This window comes from Drosophila novamexicana, unplaced genomic scaffold (assembly GCF_003285875.2).
Source record: "Drosophila novamexicana strain 15010-1031.04,08,12 unplaced genomic scaffold, DnovRS2.1 tig00004555-arrow-pilon, whole genome shotgun sequence".
NCBI lineage: Eukaryota > Metazoa > Arthropoda > Insecta > Diptera > Drosophilidae > Drosophila > Drosophila novamexicana.
The window spans coordinates 746531-773551 of NW_020825052.1; the positions used below are offsets into that span (position 1 = coordinate 746531).

Here is a 27021-nt window from a genome sequence, read left to right on the forward strand (position 1 = left end):
TGTGTGCGTGTGTCAGCTGTCTAATTGACTATTTCCTCAATTTTAACGCCCTAACGCCTATTTAATTTATATCTCTGCAGTATTTGCAGGGCTTGATAATAGTTTTAGGCTTCCATTGATGCCTCTTTAAGATTTTCCCCGCCATATTGAATATTTTATAAGCTAACCTCAGGTCATAATAAATATATGCATAAATGCGCGGAACGGCAACTTGCCAAGGGGCCGGAACAATAACTTTGCCAGGTACTTTGGCATTGCATTAAAAAAAAAAGGCTTTAAGCCATGTCATAATAGGCGTGTGTACGTGTTTTTATTGTCAACTTCCTTGGGGGCAAGTTTCGTTCGGCTTGGCCACACAAAAGGATAATTTCATATTCGCGTCGCTAACTTACGTAAATTGTTGAATCATACAATAAATAAAATGCAATGAATGTGCAAAAGTGCAGAGCGCGCATTGCTTGCGGTTTTGTTGTAGAGTGAGGGAGAGGGCGGGGGGTAATGTAGCGGTGCTATTTGCCAAGCGCAGCAGTAAATAAATTAACGTCCGCCACAGAAAAGTCAACGTCTTTGTTATTACTTACGTACTTATGTCCGTACGTATGCATGTTTGTACGTCTGCACACACGTGCTTACGTATTTGCTTTACGTAGTTGCTGGCACGCATTTTATAGCTGTGCCCTGTCTGCGCGTAGGCAAATGGAGAGGCTCTATATGTATGTATGTATGTGTCTGTGTGTGTGTGTAGCTGCTGCTCATGTGCAAAAACGAACACAAAGTGCTCAGGCAACAATAACAATTAATTATTGAAATGCAAATGTAGCGAGTTTAAGTCCGAGTCTGAAAACCGCAAAGTTTTCATAAACAGCTCAGCGGCAATGCCGACTGCATTATCAAAAGGTGCCACAACATTTTTTAATGGCTGCCGGCTTCCCAGAAGCAAACATAATGACAGCCCAGCCCCAGCCCTATTGCGTGCCGTGAACAAATATTGGCGCCGCTACAGGCGCTGCAATAAATTGACTTAAAATTAAGTTGAACTCGTGAATGTGGCATGGCAATTGTACATTATGAATCTCACTTACCCTATATTTGATGAGATTCATTTTCTTTTTTTTTTTTTTTCACTTCACACACTCACAGAATTAGATCACTTTGTACACTAAAACTTGTCTATTCATGTTGCTGTTATTGATGGTGCAAGCGATCGAAGTATCGATGTATTGATGCTGCGTACATATTGAGCTTCGGTGTTACCAACTATCGATAGCTTGAACCGAAATTCATAGGTAGAACAATATATCGATATGTCCATGCTTTTTATCATTACTAACTGGCGACCAAACTAACAAAGCCAATTGGAATTTTTGAATATTCTTGTTTTCATGCGTTTACAATTAATCATTAAAAACTAGACTAGCGCAACAGCTCAATGGCCCAGTAACTGCAACAGCGGCACTGACATTTGCTTTGCTCCTTGCATCCGCACATCTATCACGCCCTCTGAGAACTCATCGCACGGCGAGCAGCCACAATTCGAGGGCACCTCATGCTGTCAATACAAACGTTTAAATTGAGATCGATGGAAAGATATGATTGGAAATAGAAACTTACGCGCTGATTATATGTATGTCCATCTTCGCAGACCATTTTCACTGAGATCGGTTGATAGGATTTGATGCTGCAGCAGGTGCAGAACTTCTCATGGATATCGGTATGCTTATTGTACTTGGAACCCGAACTGCACGCGCCTTCACAATCCGTAAAGCCCTTAATGGGCTCGGCATTAACACAAACACCATGAGCAGGCTTAGTATACTTCAGCAGCTCCTTTGTCCGCGACTCGGCAAGCGAAACGGGCAGACAGGTAGCTGCAATCGTTTACCAATTAGCAAATGCAATAAATAAATGAGCATTTTTTAAGATAGCGAACTCACATAGATCTTCGACCTGCGGCTCCAATTTGCAGCGTTTACAGCAGCCCTCGACATAGATCAAATGGGGCGCACATTGACTGACATCCGGACAGACCTCGCTCGAGGAGCTGACCATCAACAGTTTATCCTTCTTCAGGCACAAATAGTGCGTACAATTGTCGGGTGAACTCCACTGCGCGTTAGCCTCATATAGCTTCTGTTCGAATAGACACGAAGTCTGCACGCACTCGCCGCAGCATTTGGTCTCGTCCAGCTTCTGATAGCTATAGCCCGGCGCACAATTCGTAACACACTGTTCCAGCGTGCTGATAACCTGAGCCACGCCATTTGGACCATACGAGCACTGCTCCTGTTTGCAGACATCCTTGGCGTGCGGCCACTTGTCGCCGACTTGCTTGGTAAAGCTGCTCGATTCCTCCACCTCATACTGCACAATGCATAAATGTTTGGGCGGCACTGTGAGCACAAAGCAGAATTAATTATAAGATGCATGTTTCATAAACGGTTCATGTACGCACCGCATTTGTGTGTGGGACAGCAGGCGCCGGGCGCTTGCTGTGTGCTGACCTCATAGAAGCGTTGCTGGCAGTTGACTGGCGCTGGCGGGCACTGTTCTGGCTTGCACACAATCTTCTGTGTGGGACAACAGCCCTCGTCGATCTTGACGAGTTGCTCGCCCGGCAAAAGCTCACGTGGTGGCACAAGCGGCTCACAGTCCTCCTTGGGCTTGCATTCTGTATAGATTTAGCAGTTAGTAAGGCAGACAGATTATCTTAAATAAATCCAGATGATTGGAAATAACACTCACCGCAAATGTACTGTGGACAGCCGTTGATATCGTTCTTCTGCTTCTTAAATTGGCCGGGTCCACAGACTGGCATTAGTGGCGCCAGGCATAATTTTTGTGACTCCTTGGGCTCCGGCACGCAGCGATACCGTGGACAGCACTCCTCGGCACTTACTATGGTCTGTGGCTTATAGCCCTCGGCGCATATGTTCTCCTCCACTTGGCACTTCTTCTCCACGCACGAGCTCTTGCCCTTGGCATCGCACTGGCAATCGGTGCACTTGTCCGGCTGCCATTTATCGCCCGGCAGGTGTACTCCGTCGTCGCATTTTGTGCACGCTTCCTCTGGTATACATTTGCCGCCATCCATGACCTGACCGGCAGGACAGAAGCAGCCCTCAAAGCGCTCTGAGCTAAGACACATATCATCGCTGTTCACAGTGTGGAACACCGTCTGGGTCTTTACATTAACCGCATCATATTCGGACATGGCCTTGACTGTATCGCAGTTTTTGGCACAGCCGCAGGGCTCGTAGACCATGTCGCTGGGACAGTCATACGGACAGAGCTGTGGTCGGCGCCAGTTTGTGCAGATGCCCTGTTTGTTACACTCTTTGGCATAGGCGGCCAGGGACACGCAGACGCCCTGTTGTGTGTTGCCCGTCTTGCAGATATCCTGTTGACAGGCGGACACATAGGCAATGGGGTCGACAACCAGCGGACACTTGCCAAACAGCTCCTCATTGTAAAACTGCAGGCAGGGATCCTTCTCTGGCGGCAACGGTAGGCAGTTCTCTTTGGGCACATCTTCACTCAAGCACTCCTGGGCATCGGTCAGACCTAACTTGGGCTCATCCGCCTGCCAGCTCTGTATAACATCTATGCCTGGCTTCTTCTTGGCCGGATTCGGCTGCAAATCATTGCTGGCATCTTCATTGCAATCACCACAGAGTCCTTCCATTTTGCTGCCATACTTGATGCTGGGCACGCCAAGCGTGAAGAGCAAGTCCTCAAACGAGGCTGTCAACTCCACGTGTGATTCGGGCAGATTTAGCACCAGCTCCTTGCCCACCACTTGACGCAACGTTATCCAGCTGTCCTTGTATGGCATCTTTTTCACCTCAAAGCCGTCCATTAGGACTTGCAGGGCTTTCGTCTTTTGCGGCACGCGCTGCACATGAATCACATGATCACCGTTGAGCACATGCAGCGACTTGGCGCAGCTGGTGCCATTGGTGGCACTGACTTGGCCAAGTTTCTTGCAATCATCCATGCTGACATACACCTGGAACGTGTGCACGCCCGGCAGAACCACATCCCGGGAGAGCAGGTAAGTGCAGTTGCCATTGAAACTGAAACTCTTGCGATCGTAGGTCATGTAGTTGGAGCTGCCCAGTGCTTTGCACACACAATCCTTGCAGTCGGCGATGGGCACACACTTGGGGCCCTTGCGAACGGTGCCCTCCGGGCAGTAGCAGCCCGGGAAGCAGACATCCGGCAGCACAGGACAATCATCGCCATGCAGATTGTCACACGAGGGCTCACAACGTCGCTTATAGCAATCTGTGTGCACCAAGGGCGCCGGACAACTAATCTCGCACTGATGCACCGCCCGCCAGGTGGTAAGCTGCGCCAACGGATTGACGCTGAGACATTTTTTCACGAAACTCTCGAGTATGTTGCACTTGCAGGCGGCGGCATCTCCATTATTGGCCTGCAGGCAATCACAGGCCGCCTCCAGGCAGTAGTTGTTCGAGAATTGTTTATAGTTGACAGCCTTGTGGCACTTAGCGAAGGTAGGATGGCTGCAAGGCAGAAACAACAAGGTGTGATAAATAAAAAGGTAGTGAGAAATTTAGTACACCTACTTGATAATGTTACACAATTGTAGCGCCTTGGCCTGCAGTTGTCTGGTGCACTTTTGATCACCGCACTGATCCAGGGGCACACGTTTGTCGTACCAGCTGTTGCCGAACTTTTCCGTGTTGGCCAGCACTTGGCCGTCGGGCGTGCGCTTGTCATCGCGTGGATTGCCATTGTAATAGCCGCACAGACCGTCCACAGTGCGTAAGAATTTGGAGGAGATGCCCACCTTGAGTATGCCAATGTCATCCAATTGCACCCAGAAGCCATATTTGGTGGACACCGCGAGCAACGTCTTGCCCGGCTGAGAGACCACAAACGAGGCCTTACAAATGGGCGAATTGATGAGCTGCTCCACGGTGAACTCAAAGCCATTGAATTTAATTTTAAGATGCGGCAGCAGCACCAGCTCATTGCCCGCTTGCAGGTCCTGTATGGTGACCACCTTGTGGCAGACCTTGCGCGTCTCGTCGCTGCACTGCTGATGCACTGCAACAGGGAAGAGTATTAAGAACTAGTATAAATAGAATTCCGGTCACACAATCTCTACCCGATATGGTCCAGCTGCCATTGTTTATATCTCTGGCCAGTATGTGACTGCAGGGACTATATTTGAACAGAGTGCCATCAAAGGTGGTAAAGCTTTTGCCGCTTATCTCACACACATCATCCTTATTGGGTCGCAGCACGCACGTGTACTTGAGACAGTCGCCAGCCTTGGCTGTGCTCATGTCCAGTTCCACATCATATTTCTCTGGGCACTTGGGCTCCACACAGGTGATGGTTTCATTTTTGTTCACCTCCTTGGTGGGTATGGGCACGCAGGTGAATTCACTGCACTCCTCTTCCTCCTGATAGTTTAGTTCGTTGTTGGGCATGGCCAGAACTTGCTCATTCGAGGAAACGAATTTAGTTTTCGTTATGCTAACACCATCGTCCACAATCGATACTTGTTTGTGGAATGAAAAGATCTTCGACATCTTGCGTGCCTTCTTCTCAATAATTTTAATTTTCATTTGCGGCGGGCAAACAGGCGCAGGACACGTAATAACCGTAGCTAAAATAAAAGGAATTTAAATATTTGTAATCAATATAAACCGATCCTCACATACTTTCATTCTTCTCGCGTTTTATGTCCGGCTCCACTGTAAACGAATCTCGACAGCTGGCATCCTCATCGTCCGCACAGTCCTGCACGCCATTGCACCACAGAATCTCCGGTATGCAATCGCCGCTGGACGGACACAAACGCTGCTGTTTGGGACACGGTTCGCACTTGCAGAAGCAGTCGCTGGTTATGACCCGGCGCAAATGGCGTTCTTTGCATGGTGGACACTTTTTGGGCTTGCAATTGTTGCGTCCACCCAAAACGCAAACGCACTCCTCACACGCGGCGTTCTCAAACTTGCTACCGATCGGATAGCTAACATAGTTCTCCACACATGGGCACAGATTACGTTGCACGCACTTGTTGCCATCCCAGTAGAGCTGGTCGCTGCAGTGGCACTTGCTGTCGGAGCTGGGACTGGGACTGGGACTGGCAATGCCATCGCAAACATTGCACTTGGTTGGCTCATGCGTTGCCTCGATTAGTTCCTCCTTTAGCACAGCTATATATATAATAAATATACAAAATAAAGATTTACTAGCTAGGGTATTAGTTTATTAAACTACTTACGATAAGGCTTAAAGCAGCCCAAGGGTTCGATGCGCATGTTGATGTTGCGTTCCCACTTGGCCGGCACAATCTTCAGATACTGCGTCAGAATTGGATTCTTGAAGTGATGTGTACGCGGCGTATGCTCGTCGACATTTGCCTCAAATATACGTGGCTGGCCATTGGGGGCCAGCACAGTGTTCCAGGTGGGTTTCTTCTTCGAGAACATAACCTTGTAGCCTGTCACCCAGCCATCGGGACCGCCCTTGGTTATGAAGCCGGATACGTTGCGTGGCTCCAGGAAATCAAATTCGATAAACTCATTGGGCGTATTGGCAAGCGAACGCCAAGCTTGGGCATTGGATAGCTTCAGCAGATCAAGTAGACGTGGTTTCCTTGCCGATTGATGCAGCTGCCACAAGCTGCTAGCCTGTAGCTGTCGCTCATGCATCTCACCCTTATCCACGCCCAATTCATCCACACACTCAAGCTCCAAATTCAATGGCGGATGCTCCGTGCTGGTGGGCAACGTGGCTGACGGTGTAACAGTTGGCAGCTCGCCGCAAATTAGCAGCTCCACGCGCATAGCTATGGATCCGTGCCACTTGATGGGGTATATTCTCAGGGAGCTAGCCTCGATGGGTATTTTAAAAAGTGTCCGCACGGGCTCACGCGAATCCAGAGGTCCATTGAACATTTGCGGCTTGTCCGTCTCGTCTACCAGATAGTTATACGCGATGTCATCGTGACTGTGCAGGATCTACAATTTACATAATTATTTAACAGGGCAGCAAATGTGAGACAACAGATGTTATACAGAACACCTAAATGTTAGCAACAGCGCGCCATATATTTGTCTTATTGTACCTTGAAAAGCGTCACATAATTGTTGAATTCCGGACTGCCAGCCATGATGACACCATAGATGGGCTCGGCATGTCCAAAGTTCAGCTCCAGGTACTGCATTTGATCATTGATCTGAGGTGACCAGCTGCCACCGCCAGTTTTCGGATTCTTGGTCAAACGCGCTTTGTGCGGTGCATGGTCTGGGGCCAGTTTGGAGCTGGCATTGAATATGCTGTCGGGCAATGAATGCGGCCCATTTTCAATCATCGGAATGAGTCTATCAAAACGAAATGAGCGTGAGTGAATCTGTTAACAAGTTCAAAGGCCAAGAGCTTACCGCTCAGGTTCGCAGTGCAACGGCGGCGTCAGAGTAACCGATAAAATGGGTACAATTGGTTCAAATGGTCCTGCAGAAGTTTAAGACAATTAAAAGTTAAAGCATAATAAGTTGTCGCTGCTTCTTACGTTGTGTTGGCTCAGGTGTTGGCTCCGGCTTGTTGAGCACACAGGTGAATGCATTGTCAATGCACTGGCAAATCTCCAGTTCACCCACAACGGGCTTGTGGGGCTGCACATACTGCTCGGCCTTATCCATGCAGGGACACTCGTCAGCATGCACGCAGGTGTTCTCGTCGCGCCAGTATTTGCCCAGCTTTGGGCAATCCGGTCGCAGTTTATCGACACAGCCAGGCTTGCAGTGCTCGCCGCGCTGGCAGAGACCGCGCTTGCGTAGAATGCTACCATAGAAATGGCAGGTGTTCTCACACTGATTGGCACACTCCGACCAGACTTTGCCCTCGTCGCACTGCATGATGTGCTCCGGCTCGGGGTCGGGCTTGCGCTTGCCGCAGCTAGGTATCAGCTCCTGCACAATCGCGATATGATCGCAATTAAACATGGTGGGATTGAACATCATGGATTCGCCGCAGGTCTTCTCCACATATACCCAACCGCCGTCAACGCCCTTGGGCTGGCAATGCAGGAACTTGTGGCAATCTCCGGGATACTCTTTGTACTCGACAACGCCAACATCACAGCTGGCGCCAATTTGCGGCTTCTCGATTGGCTTTGACGTTGTTGGCTCCGGCTCCGCGTCGCATTGGCAAAAAACGCGCAGCTCATAGTCATGACACTTGCCAATGCAACGCAAACCGACCGCCAAGCTGCATGCCACATTCTCGTCCATTTGCTCTGGCGGCTCATGCGTGTTCTTCACCCGGCATTCCACCTTGGTCATGTACTGTTTGAGACATGTACCATAGATGTTCTCCAGGCGATCATAGCGCGGCAGCTTCTCCTCATCGTTTAGACGCACAGTCTTCTCCGTGGCATCGGCGTCGTTGTCGAACCAGCGCGTCCAGCCGCGCACACATTTGGTTTGGTTCTGCGTAGCCAACGGTTTTTCTGTGGTGCCTTCAACAAGTGGCGCCGGCGTTGGCACTGCAACCGGAGCATCACACTTAACGCCGCTGCAGATCTCCTTGCGCTTCGAGCAACGGCACGTAGCACAGGCATCCTGGAAGGTAACATCACCCTCATAGTAGGTTTTGCCATCCTTCACCATGCAGACGGGTTTGCACTCAGCCTTGGGCACACACTCGCGGTAGGTGTCGTTCAAATAGATGAAGCCATCCTGACAGGGCTTGATGTGACAGCCTTCGATACAGTTCTCGCGGTTGCACATGCGCTCTGCAATGCCCTGATCCAAAAAGTTGTCGCAAGTCTCCACGGCACAGGCAGGTGTGCAGGACTTGTACTCCGAACAGTGCGGATCACATTGCATGGCTGGAAAAGTACACGTTTACAAATAGTAAAAATGGCTCAAAAATTAAACCTACGGCAGAAATGCTGGGATCGCCAGCGTATATTGATGCCCTTTTGGGCACAGGCATCCGCATAGGCCGCCACAGCTGTACACAAGCATTCACAATCGCCGCCCTGATCACAGGCGCACGTATCAAAGATGCAGCGCTTCAGATAACGCTCCAGCGGCACCTCAGCGTGACACGGCTTGAAAAGCTCCGACTTCAAAGCGCCGCATTTTAGTTGCGCCCAGGTTTCGCGCTCTGGATGCTGACGACAGGCATCGATGGGTGCTACGGGTGCAGCGCAATGTGGCTGCAGTTTCCAGGCGTGGCCAAACAGCATGGCACTCGTCTCTAGACCCAATGATGGCGTTTGCATATCATCCCGGCTATTTCCATTGTAGTTGCCACACAAGCCGCTGACCTTGTTGCGCCACTCGTTGCCCAGTTTGACATAAACGCGCGTGCCCTCGTCCCATTTGACTTGCAGCTTGAGAGGAATAACCTCAACTACCACAAATACGCCAGATTTGTAAATGTGGAAAGCATTGTGGCCCTTGGAATTGACGCTGTCTCGTAGTTCTTATTGAAAAAAAAAACGTTATAATATAATCGATCTATGAGTATTTCACAATTGTATCGATACTATTAATTATTTATCGGTTAATCGAGCCATTGAGTACTTCGAGTTTATTAATGGTACCAATATCGATACTACAATAAAATACTCACTCTTAATGGGCGACTTATTGGGATCTACGCTGTAAGTCGCGTCCGCGCTAAGTAACAAAGACTCTTGGACACGTCCAGTTAGAGCAATTTCCAGTGATTTGGAGCAAGTGACTCCCATTGTGCCGCACAGCACATTTTGTATGGTAATAGTGAAGCCATCGCCGTTATCGAAAACACCTTTGGAGAGCACGTAATCGCAAGCTCCCTGAAAATCAAAGTCATGGCCATCGTAAGTTGTAAAATGTGAGTCGCCCCACACGCTGCAGGTGGATTCACAGCCATTCTCGGAGCACTTCCAGTTGCCCGCCTGGCAAACGCACGAATTGCAGTCTTCCTTGATCTTTTCGCCATCGTCGTAGCTTTTCCCAGCATGATGGCAAGAGCAATTTGTAGGCGGCACACAGGCCAGCCGGGATGTATCATAGACATAGCCCTCCATGCAGACGCAGCCAGGCAAGCAGTCCGCGGACTCGGCTACATACTTGTCCATGTTCTTGCATGTTTTTGGCTCCTTGGGCGCGCATTTGGTAAACTCCGCATAGGGCTGTTTGGCGCATTTGCTGCGCAGTTCGGATGAAGGCGGATACTTAACATCATCACCAGGATCGGCATCTTGACAATCCCAAACGCCATCTGCACAAGTGCAAAGGTCAAGGAATTTGCCACCGGGCCGCACTTCCTTATAGCCAGGCCGGAAGATCATGCCATCAAAACTGCAATGGCACTTGTGCTTGGGCACACAGACGCCCTGGTCGTTGATGTACTCGCCATGTGGACAGCGGCAGCCCTCGACACACTCACGGGTGCAGCTGTTCTTGCCAGGCAAATCGTCGCAAGTGAGCGCACATCCATCACCACACTCATCAAAGACCTGACCCATTGGACACTTGGCAGCTGAAAGGTATTATTGACATTGATTAAGATTCCGCTTAATTAAACCCATTAATACTCACCGCATTCTTTGACAGTCATACGCCAACCGGTCTTGATGCCCTGTCGCATGCATTCGGTGCCATAGGCGGAGAGAATGGGACAGAAACATTTCTCAGGCTCATCCTTGCAGGCGCAAGTATCGTACAGGCAGTCCTCGTAGTACTGTTCCGGCTCCACCATGAAGTGACATTCTTGGAAGATGTCCTGCAGTATCCAGTCGCAGTGCTTTTCCGCAAGCGCCTTCTTTTCTGGACTAAGCGTGCATGGATGCGGTCCCTGATGGGTCTCCGCCTGGAACTGGCAGGTGTCCTTGGTGCGCCATTTGTCCGCAAACGCTTCAATCGCCGTTTCAACATCGCCCTCAGGTGTTAGGAAGTCGTCCTGTGTATTGGAATTGAATGTGCCGCATAGGCCTTGCGTTTGGCCACGCCAACTGGCTGGCGCATCAACATATACACGCGAGACGCCATCCCACCAGATGCGTATGCCACCGGCAAACTCCACGGTCAGAAACGTAGAGCTGGCGCGTCGTATCAACACCTCACCAAGGCCCATCATCTTGGGCAGCTTGGCAATAGGTTTATCATTGATAACAGTTGTTAAGCCCTGATCCAATTTGATGGTGGCCGGTGTGCCATCGCGCAGCAGGAAACGTATGGTTACCGATTTGGTGCAGGAAGGATCATCGGGCGCCGCATAGCTAAGTGCCTCCGATACGGCACCAGAGCAGGCAACGTTCTCCGCCTCCACAGACATATTTTGCGTCTTCAGCAGATAGTAAGAGCACTTGCCCATAAAGTCATATCGCTTGCCATCGAAAGTATGGTAATGAGGATCACCAATGGCACCGCAACGTGCACCACACTTATCGTCCGTGCATTTCCATTGCCCATTCTTACAAGTACACGTATTGCAGTTCTTCTTGATTGTCGCTTCGGGCTTGAACTCGCGACCACGTAATGAGCAGGGACACAGCTCCCGTGTTATGCACGCGTCCTTGTATTGGACCGTGCCTTCGGGGCAGAAGCAGCCCTCGTTGCACTTGCCTTTCGTGGGAGAAGAACTTGTCAACTCCGATTCACAGGTTGGCTCCACATCGGGTCCACAGGCTCGATAGACGCGTCCAAAGCCGCAACTAATAGCTGTTGGAGTATTTCAAAATGGTAAGTTAATGAAATATTTAATAGGAAAAATCGGAATATTTGCATTTCCTTCCATATTTCTCTGTTACTCGATATCCCTGACATTTTTATAGCGACTGTCTGATTCTATGCAAACTTGCCTCTTAGTTTCGGTCTTTCTGTTAGATAGAAACAAATTCGTTTTGCATTATGAAAAACTGCAGGACTTGCTGCGCTGTAATTTAAAGAAGCCTTCTTCTTAACCAATACCTTTTCAAAATAAAGATCTGTAAAGACTGCCCTACAATGCGATTCTCATGAATTTAAATGAGCTTTAATTATGAGTATTAGAAAGTGTATGTTAAAAACTTCTGAGTTTTTATAAATTGCCTGCTCTCAATCTATCTCTTTAATTTTGTTTCTCTTCCTTTTGCTGGTATGTTTATCCTTTCTAATTCTTTTGTGTCTTACAGGTGTGTATAAAAGCCTCTCGCCTAATAGATGCCAATAAAATAATCCTGCCTCTTCATGTGCATTTGTGGGTAAGTGCATAGCAATATTCATATATAAATTAAGATGTATGTTAAGGTAGACTTGGGTAAGGGTTATCTCCCAAATATGGACAGATCCATATAAGATGAATCTTTAAAAATAGTGAAAAGTGAAATCAAGATTTGACAAGCGAGAGAAATGGCGACTGAGAGAGAGAACATTTGTTACCGGAAACATTTATCTAAATAGTCATAGCTACTCACGGCACACTTCCAGATTGCGCCAGCCATGTTGCAATTGAATGCCCTTGAACATGCATTCCTTGGCCAGCATGGCAATGGCATCGCAATTGCAGCTCTCGGGCTTTTCGCGATTTGGACAGTTACAGTAGTCAGCTATGCAGGTGCGTATGAGTGCATCGTAATTGAAGGGCTTGATGCAGTCGCTCAGCTTTTCGTTGGCCAGCAGACGCTCACAGATGCTGACAGCCTTCTGCAGTTTGCTCTGTTCACAAGATTCGATGCCAAATTCCATTTCGGCGCTGTTCTCAACGCGGCACATTTCACTGCTATCGTCCACACGCCAGGCGTCGGCAAATGCCTTGACTGTTTCCAGCTTCTTTCCAGTTCTGGACATCAAATCGTTACTGTTATCGCCGTCCAGGGAGCCGCACAAGCCGCCCACCTTGCCCCACATGGCGGGCCCGGCATGCACAGCCACATACTGATGGTGATCCCAGTCCAGCTTGAGGCCAATAGATTCCAGATCTATTTGCACATGCTGTGCCACTGGCATCACCTTCATGCCCATCACCTGCACCGGGATGGGCAGCTGTTTGGTGGGCGTGGACAGGCGCATTGTGCCATCTGAAAAGCAAACAATTATCAGTCGCATTCATAGCTCTCATTATGGGTTTCTGTGTGCTACTCACTCAAGTTCTCCAGCGTATAAAGCACCGATTGCCATTGAATCTTCAGCGTGTGCGCACAGCCATAGCCAGAGCCGTAAGGACAGGCTTTCAGTGTGACATCAAATGTGCCAGAAACTTTGTCCGTGGTCAGTGTGTGTGAGCACGACAAAGGTGCCCTAGAAATAGAAAGAAAATTTATTGCAAATTTGAAATACAATATGCGGCAATAAGACATCGATCGATGCCAATTGATCATATTCAAAGCTATCGATCAGTTATCAATATATCGAATACGTACTTGAAAACCAAACCGTCGAATGTCTTGATATTGATGCCACCCCAGGTGGTGCACAGCGCTGGTCTGGGCGATTTGTCCACAACTACATCCACCTCGCTGCTCATGTACAAGGAGTAGCTGCCCAGAGTTGTCACCGTTTCCTCCGATGACCACCATTCCTGACAAATATAAAGAACATTACGTTCTGCACACACAATTCCTTAGCTCAACTTACACTTCTGCGCTCCAAATCCTTGTACTTGGCCAGCAACGCCAACAGAATCTCACGCTGGCTTCTCAGCTCTGACGTTATCTCGCCGCTAAAGGCACCATGGTAGGAGCGACCCGCTTGTTGCATATGCGTCACTTGTACGCTACCCGATTTAATGGTATATCCGGGAGCTGTGCAAGGAAAACTTTCTTTTAATAATCTTAAAAAACTGCAGTTTAGCGACAACTTACGAAAAACGCATTTTGGCAACGGCGCCGGCTGGTAGACACCCTGCTGATATTTGCATTTGTACTCAATATCCAAGCGTCCTTGCACCTTAAGGCCACGCACCTCCGGACAGCTGAATGTGCAGCGCGCCTCCTCCGTATCGTAGGCGCACTTGTAGTTGCCATTGAAATGGGTATTGGTCACATTGCAGCTCGAGATGCCTGAGAAGATACACAAGGATGTTAAGCAAATCATTTAACCGGACATTCACTCAATGTGCTCACTGTATTGACAGAACGCGCCGCGATGCATCTTGGAGCACTGACAGATATTGAAGCTGATGCACTGACCGCCATTCTGGCACGCCGGCGAGCAGGTCGCTGTGGGAAAAAAACCCGAAGTCAGCTTAGGTTATTAGCCTATTGGAGAGCACAACTTACGTCCACAATCAGGCATTTTGGCCAGGCCGGTTTTGGTGTGGAGCCATTGACCATTGCGGCACTCGATGTTGGTGATGCCGCTGCCATCTGGAAACTGAAAGCCGCGCATGCATTCGGCATGGCAAAGGCTGCATACATAATAGATATGCATTAGTGCAGCTGTGATGTGAACAGCTCAAGGACTGACTTACTTGTTCTTGCAGGATACCTTAGAGTTTTTCGGCACCGGCGGCTTGGCCGCGCACACGGACTTCTTGTGCTGGCACAGCGGACCCGAGTAATTCTCCGGACACTGACAAACGCCGGCTGCCAGGCAGATGCCATTGTTCTGGCACGGCGGCATGCATGTGGCCTGGCACGGCGGCACTCTGGTAAACTCCGAGTTGCGTATGATCCAGCCGTCGTTGCTGCAAAACAGTTCAAGCTGTTTTGTGTCCTGGGAAAAGGTATAACCATCCGGGCAATAGACCTGACAGCGACCATTGCCATCGCACTGGGACTGAACATTTTGCGGCAGCGTGATTGCGGCGCACTTGCCATATGCCCTCAATTGTTGGGCCGCGTTGCCATAAAAGTTGCCCTTGACACTGGGAATAGATTTGCTTAGATATAAACTTGAATTCTTTCTAGGGGATATATTACCCTTTGCCAATGCCAAGCAGACCAAGCGCATTGTTCATCAAGTGTGAACTAAATTAATAAGTTAATTACATTTTCAAGCCTGTATTAAAAACGAAACTACATTCGTTCTGATGCTCACCCCGATGTCTTAATGCCGCCCATAAATGCGCCATGCTGGGCACCATAGCCTCCGCCCCCGCCTCCGCCTCCTGCTCCTCCCTGACCAACTCCATCATTGTAACTGTAGCTATAGCGCGCACTATAGAATATCATATAATATAATGATTTTTGTATTTTTTTTTGTCGTTATGCAATTATTTTATCTGCATCGTACCTCACAGCGGGCGCTCGATGAATTTTAAAATTTAAATGGCGCTCGTCGCGTTCCTGATTATCAGCTTCCGGCACGGCCCGAACCAGGGGACTATCAAGTAGCGAATATTGTGCCAAGTGGCATTGCGTTAGATAAAATTTAATAACTATGAGAAATAGTTTCAAGCAGTTTAGGTTCTCTTAAATTAGTTGGCGTTCCGCAGCGGAAGTCGCCTGGAAATGGAGGAGGAGTTTCTTTCACTTGTTTTCCATCTTGTAAGAACTTTAAAGTTTTTGGTTTTATACAAATATGAAAGCACTTAAAATTGTAACCAATCTTTGCCGCAATAGGACAATAGTTCATATATTTTTTTTTTTTTGTGATTTGTAGCCATTCACTCACTCTATACTTTGATCATCATCATCAGACATGACTATGTCGCCTTCTTCGGCACACACTTGGCTGAAAATGAGCAGCCATGCTAGAAAGTATATATATTTATTTGCCATTTTTTTTGGCTTGCAAGATATCCTCTTGTTAACACAGCAGCTTCATAAATCACTGGTAATCCATTAGTTCCTTGATCTTGAAATTCCAAGCAAGCAGTTATCCTGCGAATCCTTGAGATCCACTTAACAATTAACACACAATAACACAATACACTGAATTTATGCACTTGGAAACATATTCACAATCCAGATCCGTAGGTCGAGGCAACCGCGCGAACGCAACTAATGACGCTGTCCCAATCCCCAGCGGCTTTTATAGGCCTGGCACTGAAGCCAGTCGCCATTTTGTTTATGTCTAATCAAAGTTCTAACTGGTACGCGTTTCAAATTCACTTTTTATTCGTCTTATCGACTTAAAATGTGCCAAGTTGAAGCTGAGTCTAAAGCTGGAAGTGCAATTCAGCAACTTTGAAGCGATAAAACGGTTTCTCACTCGCAATGATATTATGAAACTGACCTAAAGAATATACCAAGGCTGAGATTATAAATAAATTACATAAGAAATACGCAAACCATAAATTACGCCGCCATTCAGCTTATCACATTGTAAGCGAGACATAAATGAATGAAATACTTTGCGCGTATTTAGCTTGCAATGAACTTGCAAAGTTAAAAATATAATTCAACTTGGAGCGCGGTCAATATGCTTGTAACGGCTTAAACTGTCAATTGATAATCAATAGCAACACTGCGTATCGATTTCAGACGATACCATGCAGAACAGTGCTGCCCATAACTTGTCTCAGTGATGGGGCGCACATTACACAGGAATAAACGCCCGCTCGAGTTTGAATTTTACAATATAAATCCAAAGAATGTTGTTTAAATTCAATATTCTTTTATTTCTTTTTACAATGAGCTGCTTAAGAAACTAATGTACCGCAATTGTGTAGTGAAGCATTTATTTATCACAGGAAATTACAATCAGAGTGTTATTTTATGTGTTCAACGACTTGGCCAGTTTTAAGGGCAAATTTTTGGCGACAGGATGTTGATAAACCCATTTTCAACTAGAAGATAAATACAACTAAATTTTAGCATATGTTCGCTACGGCTGCTTCACATAAGGTTCAATATCGTGCTGCTGACGCATTGCCTCAGTTTCGGCGCCGACGGCGCAGGCTAGCAAAGAGTTAACCGTCTGCTCCTCGCCTGCCTTGTACACGTAGCCATTTGCTTTGTCAATGTGGTTGCGCAGTCGGAGCATGCTGTCTGTGCTGAAGACGTCCAATAGCTTAAAGGAAACTAGGGCATAATCCTCTACCATGGAGCAAATGGCCTCGTTCAGCTTCTGATATTTGCGCATTGTCGGATCATCGTCCAGTTTCTCAAGCAAATACTTCAGATCCAGCACATCTGTGTAGAAGTCCACGTTGAAGTGCAATTTGGATTCGTGCTTACGCAGCAGATCCGCCTTCGACAGCACATTCACGTGCGGCAAACTCATTCGCATCATTGTATTCAGGGCCATCAGCAGCGTGGCTATGAACTTTGCCGGCTCCGAGCAGTAATGCGAATCGATGAGATTCACTGTAACCAGGTTGTAGCGCTCCGCCTCTAAGCGCTCAAAAATCCGCGCCATGGCATTGTGGTGAGTGTAGAGTTCAACTTGGCCCGGGCAATCGAAGAGGAAGTAGTTGTGCGTTGCACTCAATTTCCTTAGCGCCGGCAGCAGCCAATCCTCGAAATGCTGCTCCAGATACTCGGCACAATGCATAAGCGCTCCGTTGGGCCCCAGCTGCATGTGCTCCATGCAATCCTCCACGGTAATCAATTCCATCACATTGACCACCGGCTGATAGGCCATGTTGTCATTCCCCGGATCCAAATTGACAACGCCAACTTGCCGGCCCAACTCTTTATAGAATTTATACGCCTCGTTACAGTACGTCGTCTTGCCTGAGCCAGGTGGCCCAATAATCAGCTGACCATAGCGAGGATTTTCTACTCTCGGTTGTACGCGTTGCAGCATTTTTAATGTTTATTTATTATTGTTGTGATCAGTGTGACCGTGCACGTCGACTTGCAAATAACTCAAATTACCATTTTGAAAATACCAAAAAATGGTCACTCTACTCAGCTGCCTGAATAGCCCGATAAATTTAATCGAAATGAAGTTATCGAATATATTGGTTTTTAATTTTTTGTGTTCTCTTTTATAGTTTAAAACAGAAAATGTTAGGCCAATTTGCTTAAAGTAAAAAAAAAAAGACAACTGCAAAATCTTTTTAGACATTAAGATACATTTATTAATACTGATGCCATAATTGATTTCGTTTTAAATCTAAGCTAGTTAGTAAAATAGTTAAGTTTAAATGGGTTAATTTATCAATGAATAATACATGTGAATTGTAAAAATGTAGCGTGCTAAATTTTATTATCTTCGGGGTGCAATAAAAATGGGAGTCTTAGGAAATCACTTTGCTGCTTAATGGCGCAACTATTTAGGCTCTTACTTAGCCTCGCCCTCGGCCAGCTCCTTGTGTCCGTTGTCCTTCTGCAAAAAGAGATCGGATGGTCCCACATGCTTAATGGGTATAATACGCTCCTTGCCCTCCTCCTCGGCGACCAACGGGGGCACGGTTATAGTGAGCACGCCCTCGTCAGTCAAAGTCGAGGCAACGGCATCTGCATCGTACTCCTTGGGCAGAGGATAGCGACGCACAAAGTGACGATAGACATGGCCGTGCTCGTCCTCGCGCTCCTCATGCTTGCCCTCAACGATGACGCAATTGTTGACCAGCTTAACGCTGAGCTCACCCGGCTCGAACAGGCCCACATCGAGATTCACCTGATAGTTGCCCTTCTTATCCGGGCCAGCGGCGGTAGTTGTGCCCAGCTCAGCCCTGTGCTTCTGGGTCACCAGATGACGTGCATGGGCACCCATATGGGCAATCAGACCCAATGTGTGCAGATCCAGGGCATCGTGATGGCGAGAGTGCAGCCTGCGATAGAGGCGATTGGGAAACATATCGTGGCCATAGTACATGGACTCGGGCGCATCCAAGTTCAGCACAAATGGAATATCTGGCATTTTGCTGATTTTTCTTAGTTTTTTTTCTGCCTTCAATTATTTCACAAAACTCTCAGTATCTGTATCTGTTGCAAGTTCACTGAACCTGACTGCGACGGCGACCTGTTTTCCTTAGGTGAGGGTTGATTTGTCAGCGGGTGGAAATTTGCGGCTGTGCCGAGCACAATTCAACTCGAATATCGCGTCGTAAATGTGAAGTTCTTGTGTTCAGGGTCGCCTTTTATACTCGAGCGCAGAGCGAAAGCTCTGGCCCTTTGCGAGCTTTATTGGAGCGACAACTGGGAATTTTCTGGACCAAATCCAAGCTTTCGAAGTTGCGGCTGAAGCTTTTAGAGCGAAAAAAAATTTTTGATTTAAATGAAATTAGGAAAAACCGCAGACATTGCAGTTCGAATTAAAATTCGATATATTTTCAAAAAATAACGAGAAAGAAAGGCTATCTTCGGCACGCCGAAGATCTAATACCCTTGCAGACCCAACCTTGTCATAATGCTCAAAGTGCTTTGCCCGTATCTATGAAGCACAGGGAAAATAGTTAATGCCGAGTTTGGTTAAGATATCTTAATAAACAAAAAAGGTTTTTAATCAAAAACCTAATTTTCGACCGATGTTTCCTATGGCAGCTACATGATATAGTGGTCCGATCTTAATGGGATTTTGCATATATATGAGGAGCATAGTAAAACTAATAAATGCCGAGTTTGGTCAGGATATCTTTATAAACAAAAAAGTCTTCCATACAACAACTTTATTTCCGACCGATAGTTCCTATGGCAGCTATATGATATAGTGGTCCGATCTTAATGGGACTTTGCATATATATGAGGAGCATAGTAAAACTTATAAATGCCGGGTTTGGTCAGGATATCTTGATAAACAAAAAAGTTTTCCATACAACTTAATTTTCAACCCATCCTTCCTATGGCAACTATATGATATAGTGTTCCGATCCAGCTGCAACAGAAAGAGGGACTTCTGCAAGGTTTCACAAAGATAACTTTAAAGCTGAGAGACTAGGACAAACGGACTCGACTCGACTCGGCTGCTGATCAAGAATATATATACTTTATGGGATCGGAGATGTCTCCTTCTATGCGTTACACATTACACGACAAAATACAAATACTCTCTGCAAGGGTATACAAATAAACAAAGTCTGGGCGTTTGCCAAACAAATCGCACCGAAGTAGCTGCTCAGCTGAAATCCGACGAGTGGCTGGCGTCGCCGGCGGCGTTGAAGTGTCGCCAGCGCCTAACCACAAAGCGACAACAATGGAAACCGGCAACAGGTTGGAATTCGATTCGCAATCGAAGTCCAGCTGCGGTTAGTCTAAGCTAGCTCTAGCATGCGGCCGGTAAACTTGAACAGCGGCTCTGCTGTCGCCGTCGCCGTCGCCGTCGCCGTCGCCGTCGACGTTGTCGTCATCGTCTTGGCCGTAGCCGCGCTCTCGCCCATAATAAATGCTGGCGCTTGGCCGAGCGGAGAACTTAGTGATCCGACGTCGGGCAAGCGTGGTGAAAGCGTAGCATTGAGTACTACTGATCATTTGCATTTGGATCACAGCATTATGTCTGCTAGCTACGCGCGAGTCAAAGATGTGCCCAATCATCCAGAGATTTACCTGATTGATGTTCGCAATCCGGACGAACTGGCGGCCACGGGCAGCATACCCGCCAGCCTCAATATACCCTGTGACTACATGCAAGCCCAGCGCTGGAATCTGTTTTTTATACTCTTATCATTCACATTCCAGTGCCCGAACTGGAGTCCGCTTTGAAGTCTGCGGCTGAGGATTTTGCACAGAAATATGGCCGCGCAAAGCCGGGCAACGATGCGGAAATCATATTCACTTGTCGCTCCGGCAGACGCGCCCAGCAGGCCGCAGAGATCGCCAAGAGCGCAGGTTTCACCAAGTGAGTTAGGGAACTAGAAGCTATTTATGGCATATATACTTATATATGGAATATATATGGAATCTTTACAGCCTGAGCGTCTATCACGGCTCCTGGCTGGAGTGGGCCGAGAAGGAGGGTCTGCCACAGTGAGATCCACCCGCACTTACTTTTGGCCTTTAAAATATCACTTAGTTACAATGTTTAAATTCCATTTATGATATGTGCACACAATTGAAAATATGGTTTTGGAATAAATTTCGATTTTAAAAGCAAGTATTTCAAGTGGAACTCGTCTGATTATAAATATACTATATAGCACCTACATTGAAGAGAGTACAAAACTTGTAGTCTAGAATTTCTTATTATTTCTTATTTTTTACGTTTCTCAAATCGAATATGAAAGGCTTTTCAATAGTTTTCTGCCCCAAAATGAATACCCAAGCAAAAAAAAAGTGTGCCCATTTTTCTTTTTTTCTAGAAAATCTCTAGCTTGATGAGTTTCTAAATTTTCACCCATGTTTAAGTTTATGTTTAACAGCCCCTTTCAGTTTTGATCAATTTTTTCTAGAGCAATATTCTGTATGTGTGAATTTGTTAAACAAAGCTCATGCGAAAAATGTTTAAAATAAAAATTACAGCTAAGTAAATACTCAAGCTTAAACAAATTTGTGCGCACCCTCACACTACGCCCATGTCTTATATTTGTGCCTCCCCTTCTCTCTCTGTCTCTCACACACACACGCACACGCGAGCTTATTTGCGGAGCACACGCACACATATTCTCTTTTTTTATCTTCCATGCTTGCTGCTCTCTTTTCCGTTACCAAACTGACCTGCCTTACATTTTTTGTAAATGCCGCAAAACTGCGTCGCATTAGAAAAAGTGCTTTAGAATAATCGAAAGTTTGATTGATGAGCGTGAAATTAATCGAAAATATATTTAGTTTTAAAGTTCACAAGCTGAACGCTGGTTAAATGCCAAAAAGGTAAAAATATTCTAGAAGCGCTCAAAATTGCATCAGCTGCCAAGTCGAGAGAGCGCCGGAACGTTCTCGAGCGCAGCAGCATTTCGTATAAATAGCAGCCGGCGTCGCGCTCTCTCCACAGTTGAATCAAATCAGTCAAAGCGAACGGAGCTCGCGTGAAGCAAGCAGCAAAAGAGAATTTCACCACAAATTGCAGACATTACAAATTGTGACCAGGAAAGATGCGTTCATTGCCCATGTTTCTACGTATGGCCGAGGAGCTGACCAGGATGCCGCGTGTCTCGCCATTCCAGGCCTTCTTCCACGAGCCGCACATGTGGACTGGCCTGACGGTGCCGCGCAACTGGCAACAGATTGCGCGCAGCCAGGAGCAACAATTTTCGCCGGCGGCAACCATTGGCAAGCAGGGCTACCAGGTGTGCCTGGACGTCAGCGAATACAAGCCCAATGAACTGACGGTGAAGACGGTGAACAACAGCGTCGTCATCGAGGGCAAGTCCGAGCAGCAGGAGGATGACCAGGGCGGCTACAGCTCTCGCCACTTTCTGCGTCGCTTTGCTCTGCCCGAGGGCTACGAGGCCGACAAGACCACATCCAGCCTAAGCAGCGATGGCATACTGACCATCAATGTGCCCAATCCACCAGCTGTTCAAGAAGCGCTCAAGGAACGTGTCGTGCCCATACAGCAGACCGGACCTGCGGAGCTGAACGTGAAGCCTAATCCACCGCTGGAGGAGCCCGCCGAGAAGCAGAAGGAGCAGTAAATGCAGCCAAAGATAAGCCGCACCCAATCGGCTTTGTGGCAACTCCTAGTCTTAAAAAGTTATAATAGTTTATATAGAAATAATGAAATAAACATAAACAAAAAGTAGATATGTATTTTGAACATTTTATTATGCTTGGCATCGGCGGCCACTTGCACTTGTGCCGCCCCCTTTGGCCACGCCTTGTGCCTTGATGACGTCGTCCACTTCTTGACTCGCGTCCAATAAATTGCCGTTGCATTTGAGGTTGGGCGACACGCTTGTGTCTTGTTTGTTGGCCTTCGCGCATCGGGCAAATGATTCATCACAACGCCCATCCGCATCCGACTCGAACCGAGGCCAATTTGGTCGTCGTCGTCGTCTCGGGGACTTGGGCTATAAAAGCACTGACAGCGCCGTCGACAGGTTCTATAAGAATCTGAGACGCGCAATGGCTTTGGTGCCAACCACATATCGTGATCTCTCCCGGGAATTGGACCGACCGCGTCCCATCTATCATCAGCCGCCCTACGACTTCCAGCTGTACCCGTATCTCTGGGACGATCCGCGCGTCTGGTGGCCCTCCTCCGCCAGCAGCGACTATCTGCGGCCCTTGGATGAGCTGGTCACGCGCCGAGTACGCAACCAGCTCATACAATCGACGCCCCACGAGTGGACATATCCCATGCGCTGGGACAACTACTATTCCGGCGAGCGGGTGCATGCGGATGAGAAGGGCTTCCGCATCGACATCGATGTGCGTCAGTTCCGGCCGCAGGAGATTGTGGTCAAGACCAACGACGACTACATCATTGTCCAGGGCAATCACAACAAGCGCAGCGAGGGCCCCAACGGCTACGTGGAGCGGCACTTTGTGCGCAAGTACCTCCTGCCCCGCGGCTACAATGCCAACGAGGTCATCTCGGACATCTCCTCGGACGGCATACTGACCATCAAGGCGCCGCCGCCGCCGCCAGCCAAATACTACAGTCCCGGCGAGCGCCTCGTCCACGTGCACGAGACGGGCAAACTGGCCCTGCCCTGGAAGTAGCAGCTGCTCCGAATCCCGCCCAGCCCCCCCGGCCTCGTGCAGCGGGCACATTTTCAAATTCAAGGTGAACCCATCTATTTATGGCCAACGAGCTGCATCGAGAATTTCAATTAGTTTTGAATAAATAGAAATAAACTCAAATGCGCAATAAATATACAAAAACCCAAATCCTCTGGACTACACTCAAGAAGAAACTTTTGAATTCTGTTTCAGTTGGTTTAACTAAGATTATTTTATTATTAGTCTTTAGCTCGTTATACTATTTATGGTATCTAATAAATACATAGGTATGTGATGATGAGGAGCAGGATTGGGTGTGCCCGCCAGCTAGCTTCTACTTCTTGGCGGGCTTGCCGTTGGTGGCCTCGGCTTTCGAATCCTCCAGCTTCTGCTCGACGGCATTCTCCTTCACATTCAGATGAGCGGGTCCCACTTGCTGGATCTGAACCACACGCTCCTTGGACTTGTCCTCGATGGGCTGCGGCTTCGGCACGCTCACAGTGAGCACGCCATCGGAGGACAGAGAGGAGACCACCTTGTCGCCATCGTAGCCCTGGGGCAGGGCATAGCGACGCACAAAGTGGCGCGAGATGTAGCCGTGGTCGTCTTCGCGCTCCTCGTGCTTGCCCTCGACCACAATAGAGTTGTCCACCACCTTGACGTTCAGCTCGCTGGGCGCGAACTGGGTGACATCCATGCACACCTGGAATCCATCCTTGCCCACCTGCGAGACGGGCCAACGCAGTCCGTCGGCATCACCACCTGCTCCCTTTGCCAAATTACGATTGCGCCGTTTGGCCAAGATCTTTGCGGCCGGCGAGCTGGGGCAGACCGGATGGGCGCACTCCCAAGGACTCAATAGCTGTGGCGCGGCCCAGATTTGCAGCTGGCGCGGCTGCACGCCAAATCCAAAGTCGTAGTCGGGGTCGCGGGGCTCCTGCAGTGCATTGACCAGCGAAATCAATTGAGACAGCGACATTTCTTTTGCAATTACACTTTCAGTTATAGTTTTCAAAAAACAAAAATTGTTTTTAAGGGTTTTTCGCACGGCGAAGTTCTTTGCTTGACGAATACTTTTTTTCAACTGTTGGCAAACTGAGTTCGACAACCGCTTTTATAGCCGGCTGAATCGATTTTCTAGAAATATCGAGCTATTGCTCGTGCGTGTGTGTGTGCTATGTGTCGAACAGAGAAACAAATCGAGAAACATCGCGAGCTTGCGAGAGTGTGTGCGTGACGCAAATGAGTGAAACAGAAAGAGTGCTAAGAGTGTGAGTATGAGTCTATATTTACTCATACTCACACTCTTGTGTGAAAGAGAAAGAGAGAGCTTGGCAGACTGTAAAAAGTCAAAGCAAATTAAGTCAACTTCAATTGCACTTCTTGAACTCCTTGTTTATAAAAATACATTTTTCGAAACTTACATACAGATGAATGTATGTATGTACATGTACTCATGTATGCGTCGCTATGTATACACATATGTACAAGTTAATGTTAATATACATACTCTTATTAACAGACAGCTTAAAGCGTTTTAAATTTGCAGTTCATTAAAATTAGAGTCCATACAGAATGCATTTGTACATACATACACACAAGTATTTATAAACACGTACATATGTATGCATTTACGCATGAAGAAACAAAGTACACACACACACATATGTAGATAATATCTGTATGTCGCTCATTTTTACATACGTATGTATGTATGCATGTATTTATGTACCAAACTCATAACCTTTAATAAATCAATCAAATCGGTAGACCAGAAGCTGATGTCCCTATTCGCCCAAGTGGACACATGTATTGGGCCCATAATGTATTTTCGTCCAAAGGGACCTTTTGCTATCAAAAAACATTAAAGCCAATTCGTTTAATTTAATATTTTTTATTTATTATATTTTCACAGTGTACATAAATGCAAATACATAAGTCGAGTGCTGCCGCTGTTCCTTTACATGTTACAAAAATATTAATTTACATGGATAGTATTTTTAAAATACATAATACATATAGAGTAAACCAAGTGGAAATCTTACATTGCAAATGGGTGCATTTAAAATCTCTTATTGCTAACATGCGATGAAGTTTGCGATGTACATGTTTTGGTATGTGTGTGTTTGTGTATGGTGTGTGTGTGAATGTGGTAAGTCTTGCACTCTCCGAACAGTGTGGCAACACTCCGCTTCCTTCTTTCTGTCACGCGCCTCTATTTGCCAGTCTCCATTTTTTCACCATTTTCGCTCTTGCCTTTACCGTCGGCGGCGCCCTCTGGCGCCTTGACGCTTAAGTGAGCAGGGCCTGTTTGTTGAATCTGCACGATGCGCTCCTTGTTAGCCTGCTCCTTGCTGGGTGGCGGCGGTGCCTTCAGTGTAAGCACTCCATCTGAGGAGACTGTTGAGACGACATCATTGCCATCGTAGTCCTTGGGCAAGGTATACTTGCGCACAAAATGGCGCTGGATCATGCCGTGGCCATCCTCGCGCTCTTCGTGCTTGCCCTCGACGATTATCGTCTTGTCCACCACCTTAACGGACAGCTCGCTGGGCTTGAACTGTGCCACGTCCATGCAGACCTGGAAGCCATCTTTGCCAACGACAGGCAGCAGAGCGTTCTGTCCAACAGAGCCGCGACGACGTGCCGGCACCAATTGATGATGGTTTCTCTCGTATGGCATGAAGTGAGAGCGGCGACGATGCAGATGGTGTGGCATCACCAGACGTGGACGGTGGAATAGCTCGTGAGCGTGCACTCCGAAGCCGAAGTCATCGTCGAGGAAATGGTCCCAGTCATTGTAGGCGCTATCCAGATCTCGGGCCAAACTCAAGAGTGGAACAATCGACATTTTAATTTTTTGCTTGTGTGCTTGCTTTTTTAATTAGAACTTTTTTGTTTGCTTCTGCGCAGCAGATACGTTTAAAACAACGGTTCGAATTGAAATGAAGAGGAGCGGACGGCGCAGCGGGTTTTTATACTGACGCCAAAATGACACACACACACACAAGCAAGAAGTTGACTGATTGTTGCTTTTTCACTCTTGAACTTACTCGCTCTTTCTGTCGCCATGCGTGTGTATGTGTGCGCCGGCAAATTGTTGTGTTTGTTCTCTCGATCTTTCTGCCTCTCTCACACACGGAAAGTTCTTGCAATTTCTTGGAGTTTCTGGTTCTTCGCAAATACATGCATATGTATGCTTATACATTATATGTTTGAGTACATTTATTTTAAGAGCCTGTATTTTTACATATATCCCTATTGCATTTTCGCCATTGTTGTAAATTCATCGGTTTAAAATGTTAAAGTACGTTCAAGGGTCCACAGGGAGAAAATCGCATACAGTGAAACTGGCGTTTCGCAAGTACAATGAACTCGTGCTATCTCTGTTTGCCGAGACCGGTTTGTTTGTCATTCTTTTTGTTTATGTATTGTATGTGCAAACATGCATATACATCTGCATATGTACATACCTGTGTGTATGTGTGCATCTGTATGTATGTATGTACATATATACCGATTTCGGTGTTCTCTTCATAGCGAAATTCGCAGTTGAATTCAAGGGTTATTTTTTGAGCTTTTAATAAAAGGAAAACAGAAAAAACTGTTAAACTTTTTATGCATTTGTATGT

The 27021-nt window shown here is 47.3% G+C and overlaps 8 protein-coding genes across 8 annotated transcripts; 3 read left to right on the plus strand and 5 right to left on the minus strand.

The window, feature by feature from the left end:
• Positions 1 to 1324: 1324 nt before the first annotated feature.
• Positions 1325 to 15679, minus strand: LOC115770297 (hemocytin). The gene is made up of 27 exons (XM_030715533.1): positions 15573 to 15679; positions 15192 to 15281; positions 14997 to 15104; positions 14879 to 14926; positions 14428 to 14823; positions 14237 to 14364; positions 14081 to 14176; positions 13820 to 14017; positions 13593 to 13759; positions 13379 to 13536; positions 13102 to 13256; positions 12434 to 13036; positions 10578 to 11699; positions 9625 to 10518; positions 8926 to 9474; positions 7553 to 8872; positions 7425 to 7494; positions 7109 to 7364; positions 6263 to 7001; positions 5697 to 6194; positions 5135 to 5641; positions 4590 to 5073; positions 2743 to 4526; positions 2453 to 2668; positions 1935 to 2390; positions 1612 to 1868; positions 1325 to 1549 (listed from the first exon to the last, which is right to left on the minus strand). The coding sequence occupies exons 1-27, from the start codon at positions 15677 to 15679 to the stop codon at positions 1427 to 1429; spliced, it is 11529 nt and encodes a 3842-aa protein (XP_030571393.1). The 3' UTR covers positions 1325 to 1426.
• Positions 15680 to 16551: 872 nt separating this feature from the next.
• Positions 16552 to 17694, minus strand: LOC115770140 (GPN-loop GTPase 2). The gene has a single exon (XM_030715285.1). The coding sequence runs from the start codon at positions 17649 to 17651 to the stop codon at positions 16728 to 16730; it is 924 nt and encodes a 307-aa protein (XP_030571145.1). The 5' UTR covers positions 17652 to 17694; the 3' UTR covers positions 16552 to 16727.
• Positions 17695 to 17953: 259 nt separating this feature from the next.
• LOC115770135 (heat shock protein 67B3) lies at positions 17954 to 19037 on the minus strand. Its single transcript, XM_030715278.1, has one exon. The coding sequence runs from the start codon at positions 18711 to 18713 to the stop codon at positions 18132 to 18134; it is 582 nt and encodes a 193-aa protein (XP_030571138.1). The 5' UTR covers positions 18714 to 19037; the 3' UTR covers positions 17954 to 18131.
• Positions 19038 to 20044: 1007 nt separating this feature from the next.
• Positions 20045 to 20885, plus strand: LOC115770173 (rhodanese domain-containing protein CG4456). The gene is made up of 3 exons (XM_030715333.1): positions 20045 to 20405; positions 20468 to 20627; positions 20699 to 20885. Exons 1-3 carry the CDS (start codon positions 20060 to 20062, stop codon positions 20757 to 20759), a joined length of 567 nt encoding a protein of 188 aa, XP_030571193.1. The 5' UTR covers positions 20045 to 20059; the 3' UTR covers positions 20760 to 20885.
• A 684-nt stretch (positions 20886 to 21569) lies between these two features.
• On the plus strand, positions 21570 to 22444 carry LOC115770106 (heat shock protein 22). The gene has a single exon (XM_030715223.1). The coding sequence runs from the start codon at positions 21817 to 21819 to the stop codon at positions 22357 to 22359; it is 543 nt and encodes a 180-aa protein (XP_030571083.1). The 5' UTR covers positions 21570 to 21816; the 3' UTR covers positions 22360 to 22444.
• A 323-nt stretch (positions 22445 to 22767) lies between these two features.
• Positions 22768 to 23559, plus strand: LOC115770139 (heat shock protein 27). Its single transcript, XM_030715284.1, has one exon. The coding sequence runs from the start codon at positions 22790 to 22792 to the stop codon at positions 23387 to 23389; it is 600 nt and encodes a 199-aa protein (XP_030571144.1). The 5' UTR covers positions 22768 to 22789; the 3' UTR covers positions 23390 to 23559.
• Positions 23560 to 23603: 44 nt separating this feature from the next.
• Positions 23604 to 24477, minus strand: LOC115770275 (heat shock protein 26-like). Its single transcript, XM_030715499.1, has one exon. The coding sequence runs from the start codon at positions 24366 to 24368 to the stop codon at positions 23724 to 23726; it is 645 nt and encodes a 214-aa protein (XP_030571359.1). The 5' UTR covers positions 24369 to 24477; the 3' UTR covers positions 23604 to 23723.
• An 833-nt stretch (positions 24478 to 25310) lies between these two features.
• Positions 25311 to 26332, minus strand: LOC115770426 (heat shock protein 27). The gene has a single exon (XM_030715694.1). It carries the CDS (start codon positions 26238 to 26240, stop codon positions 25605 to 25607), a length of 636 nt encoding a protein of 211 aa, XP_030571554.1. The 5' UTR covers positions 26241 to 26332; the 3' UTR covers positions 25311 to 25604.
• Positions 26333 to 27021: the final 689 nt, after the last annotated feature.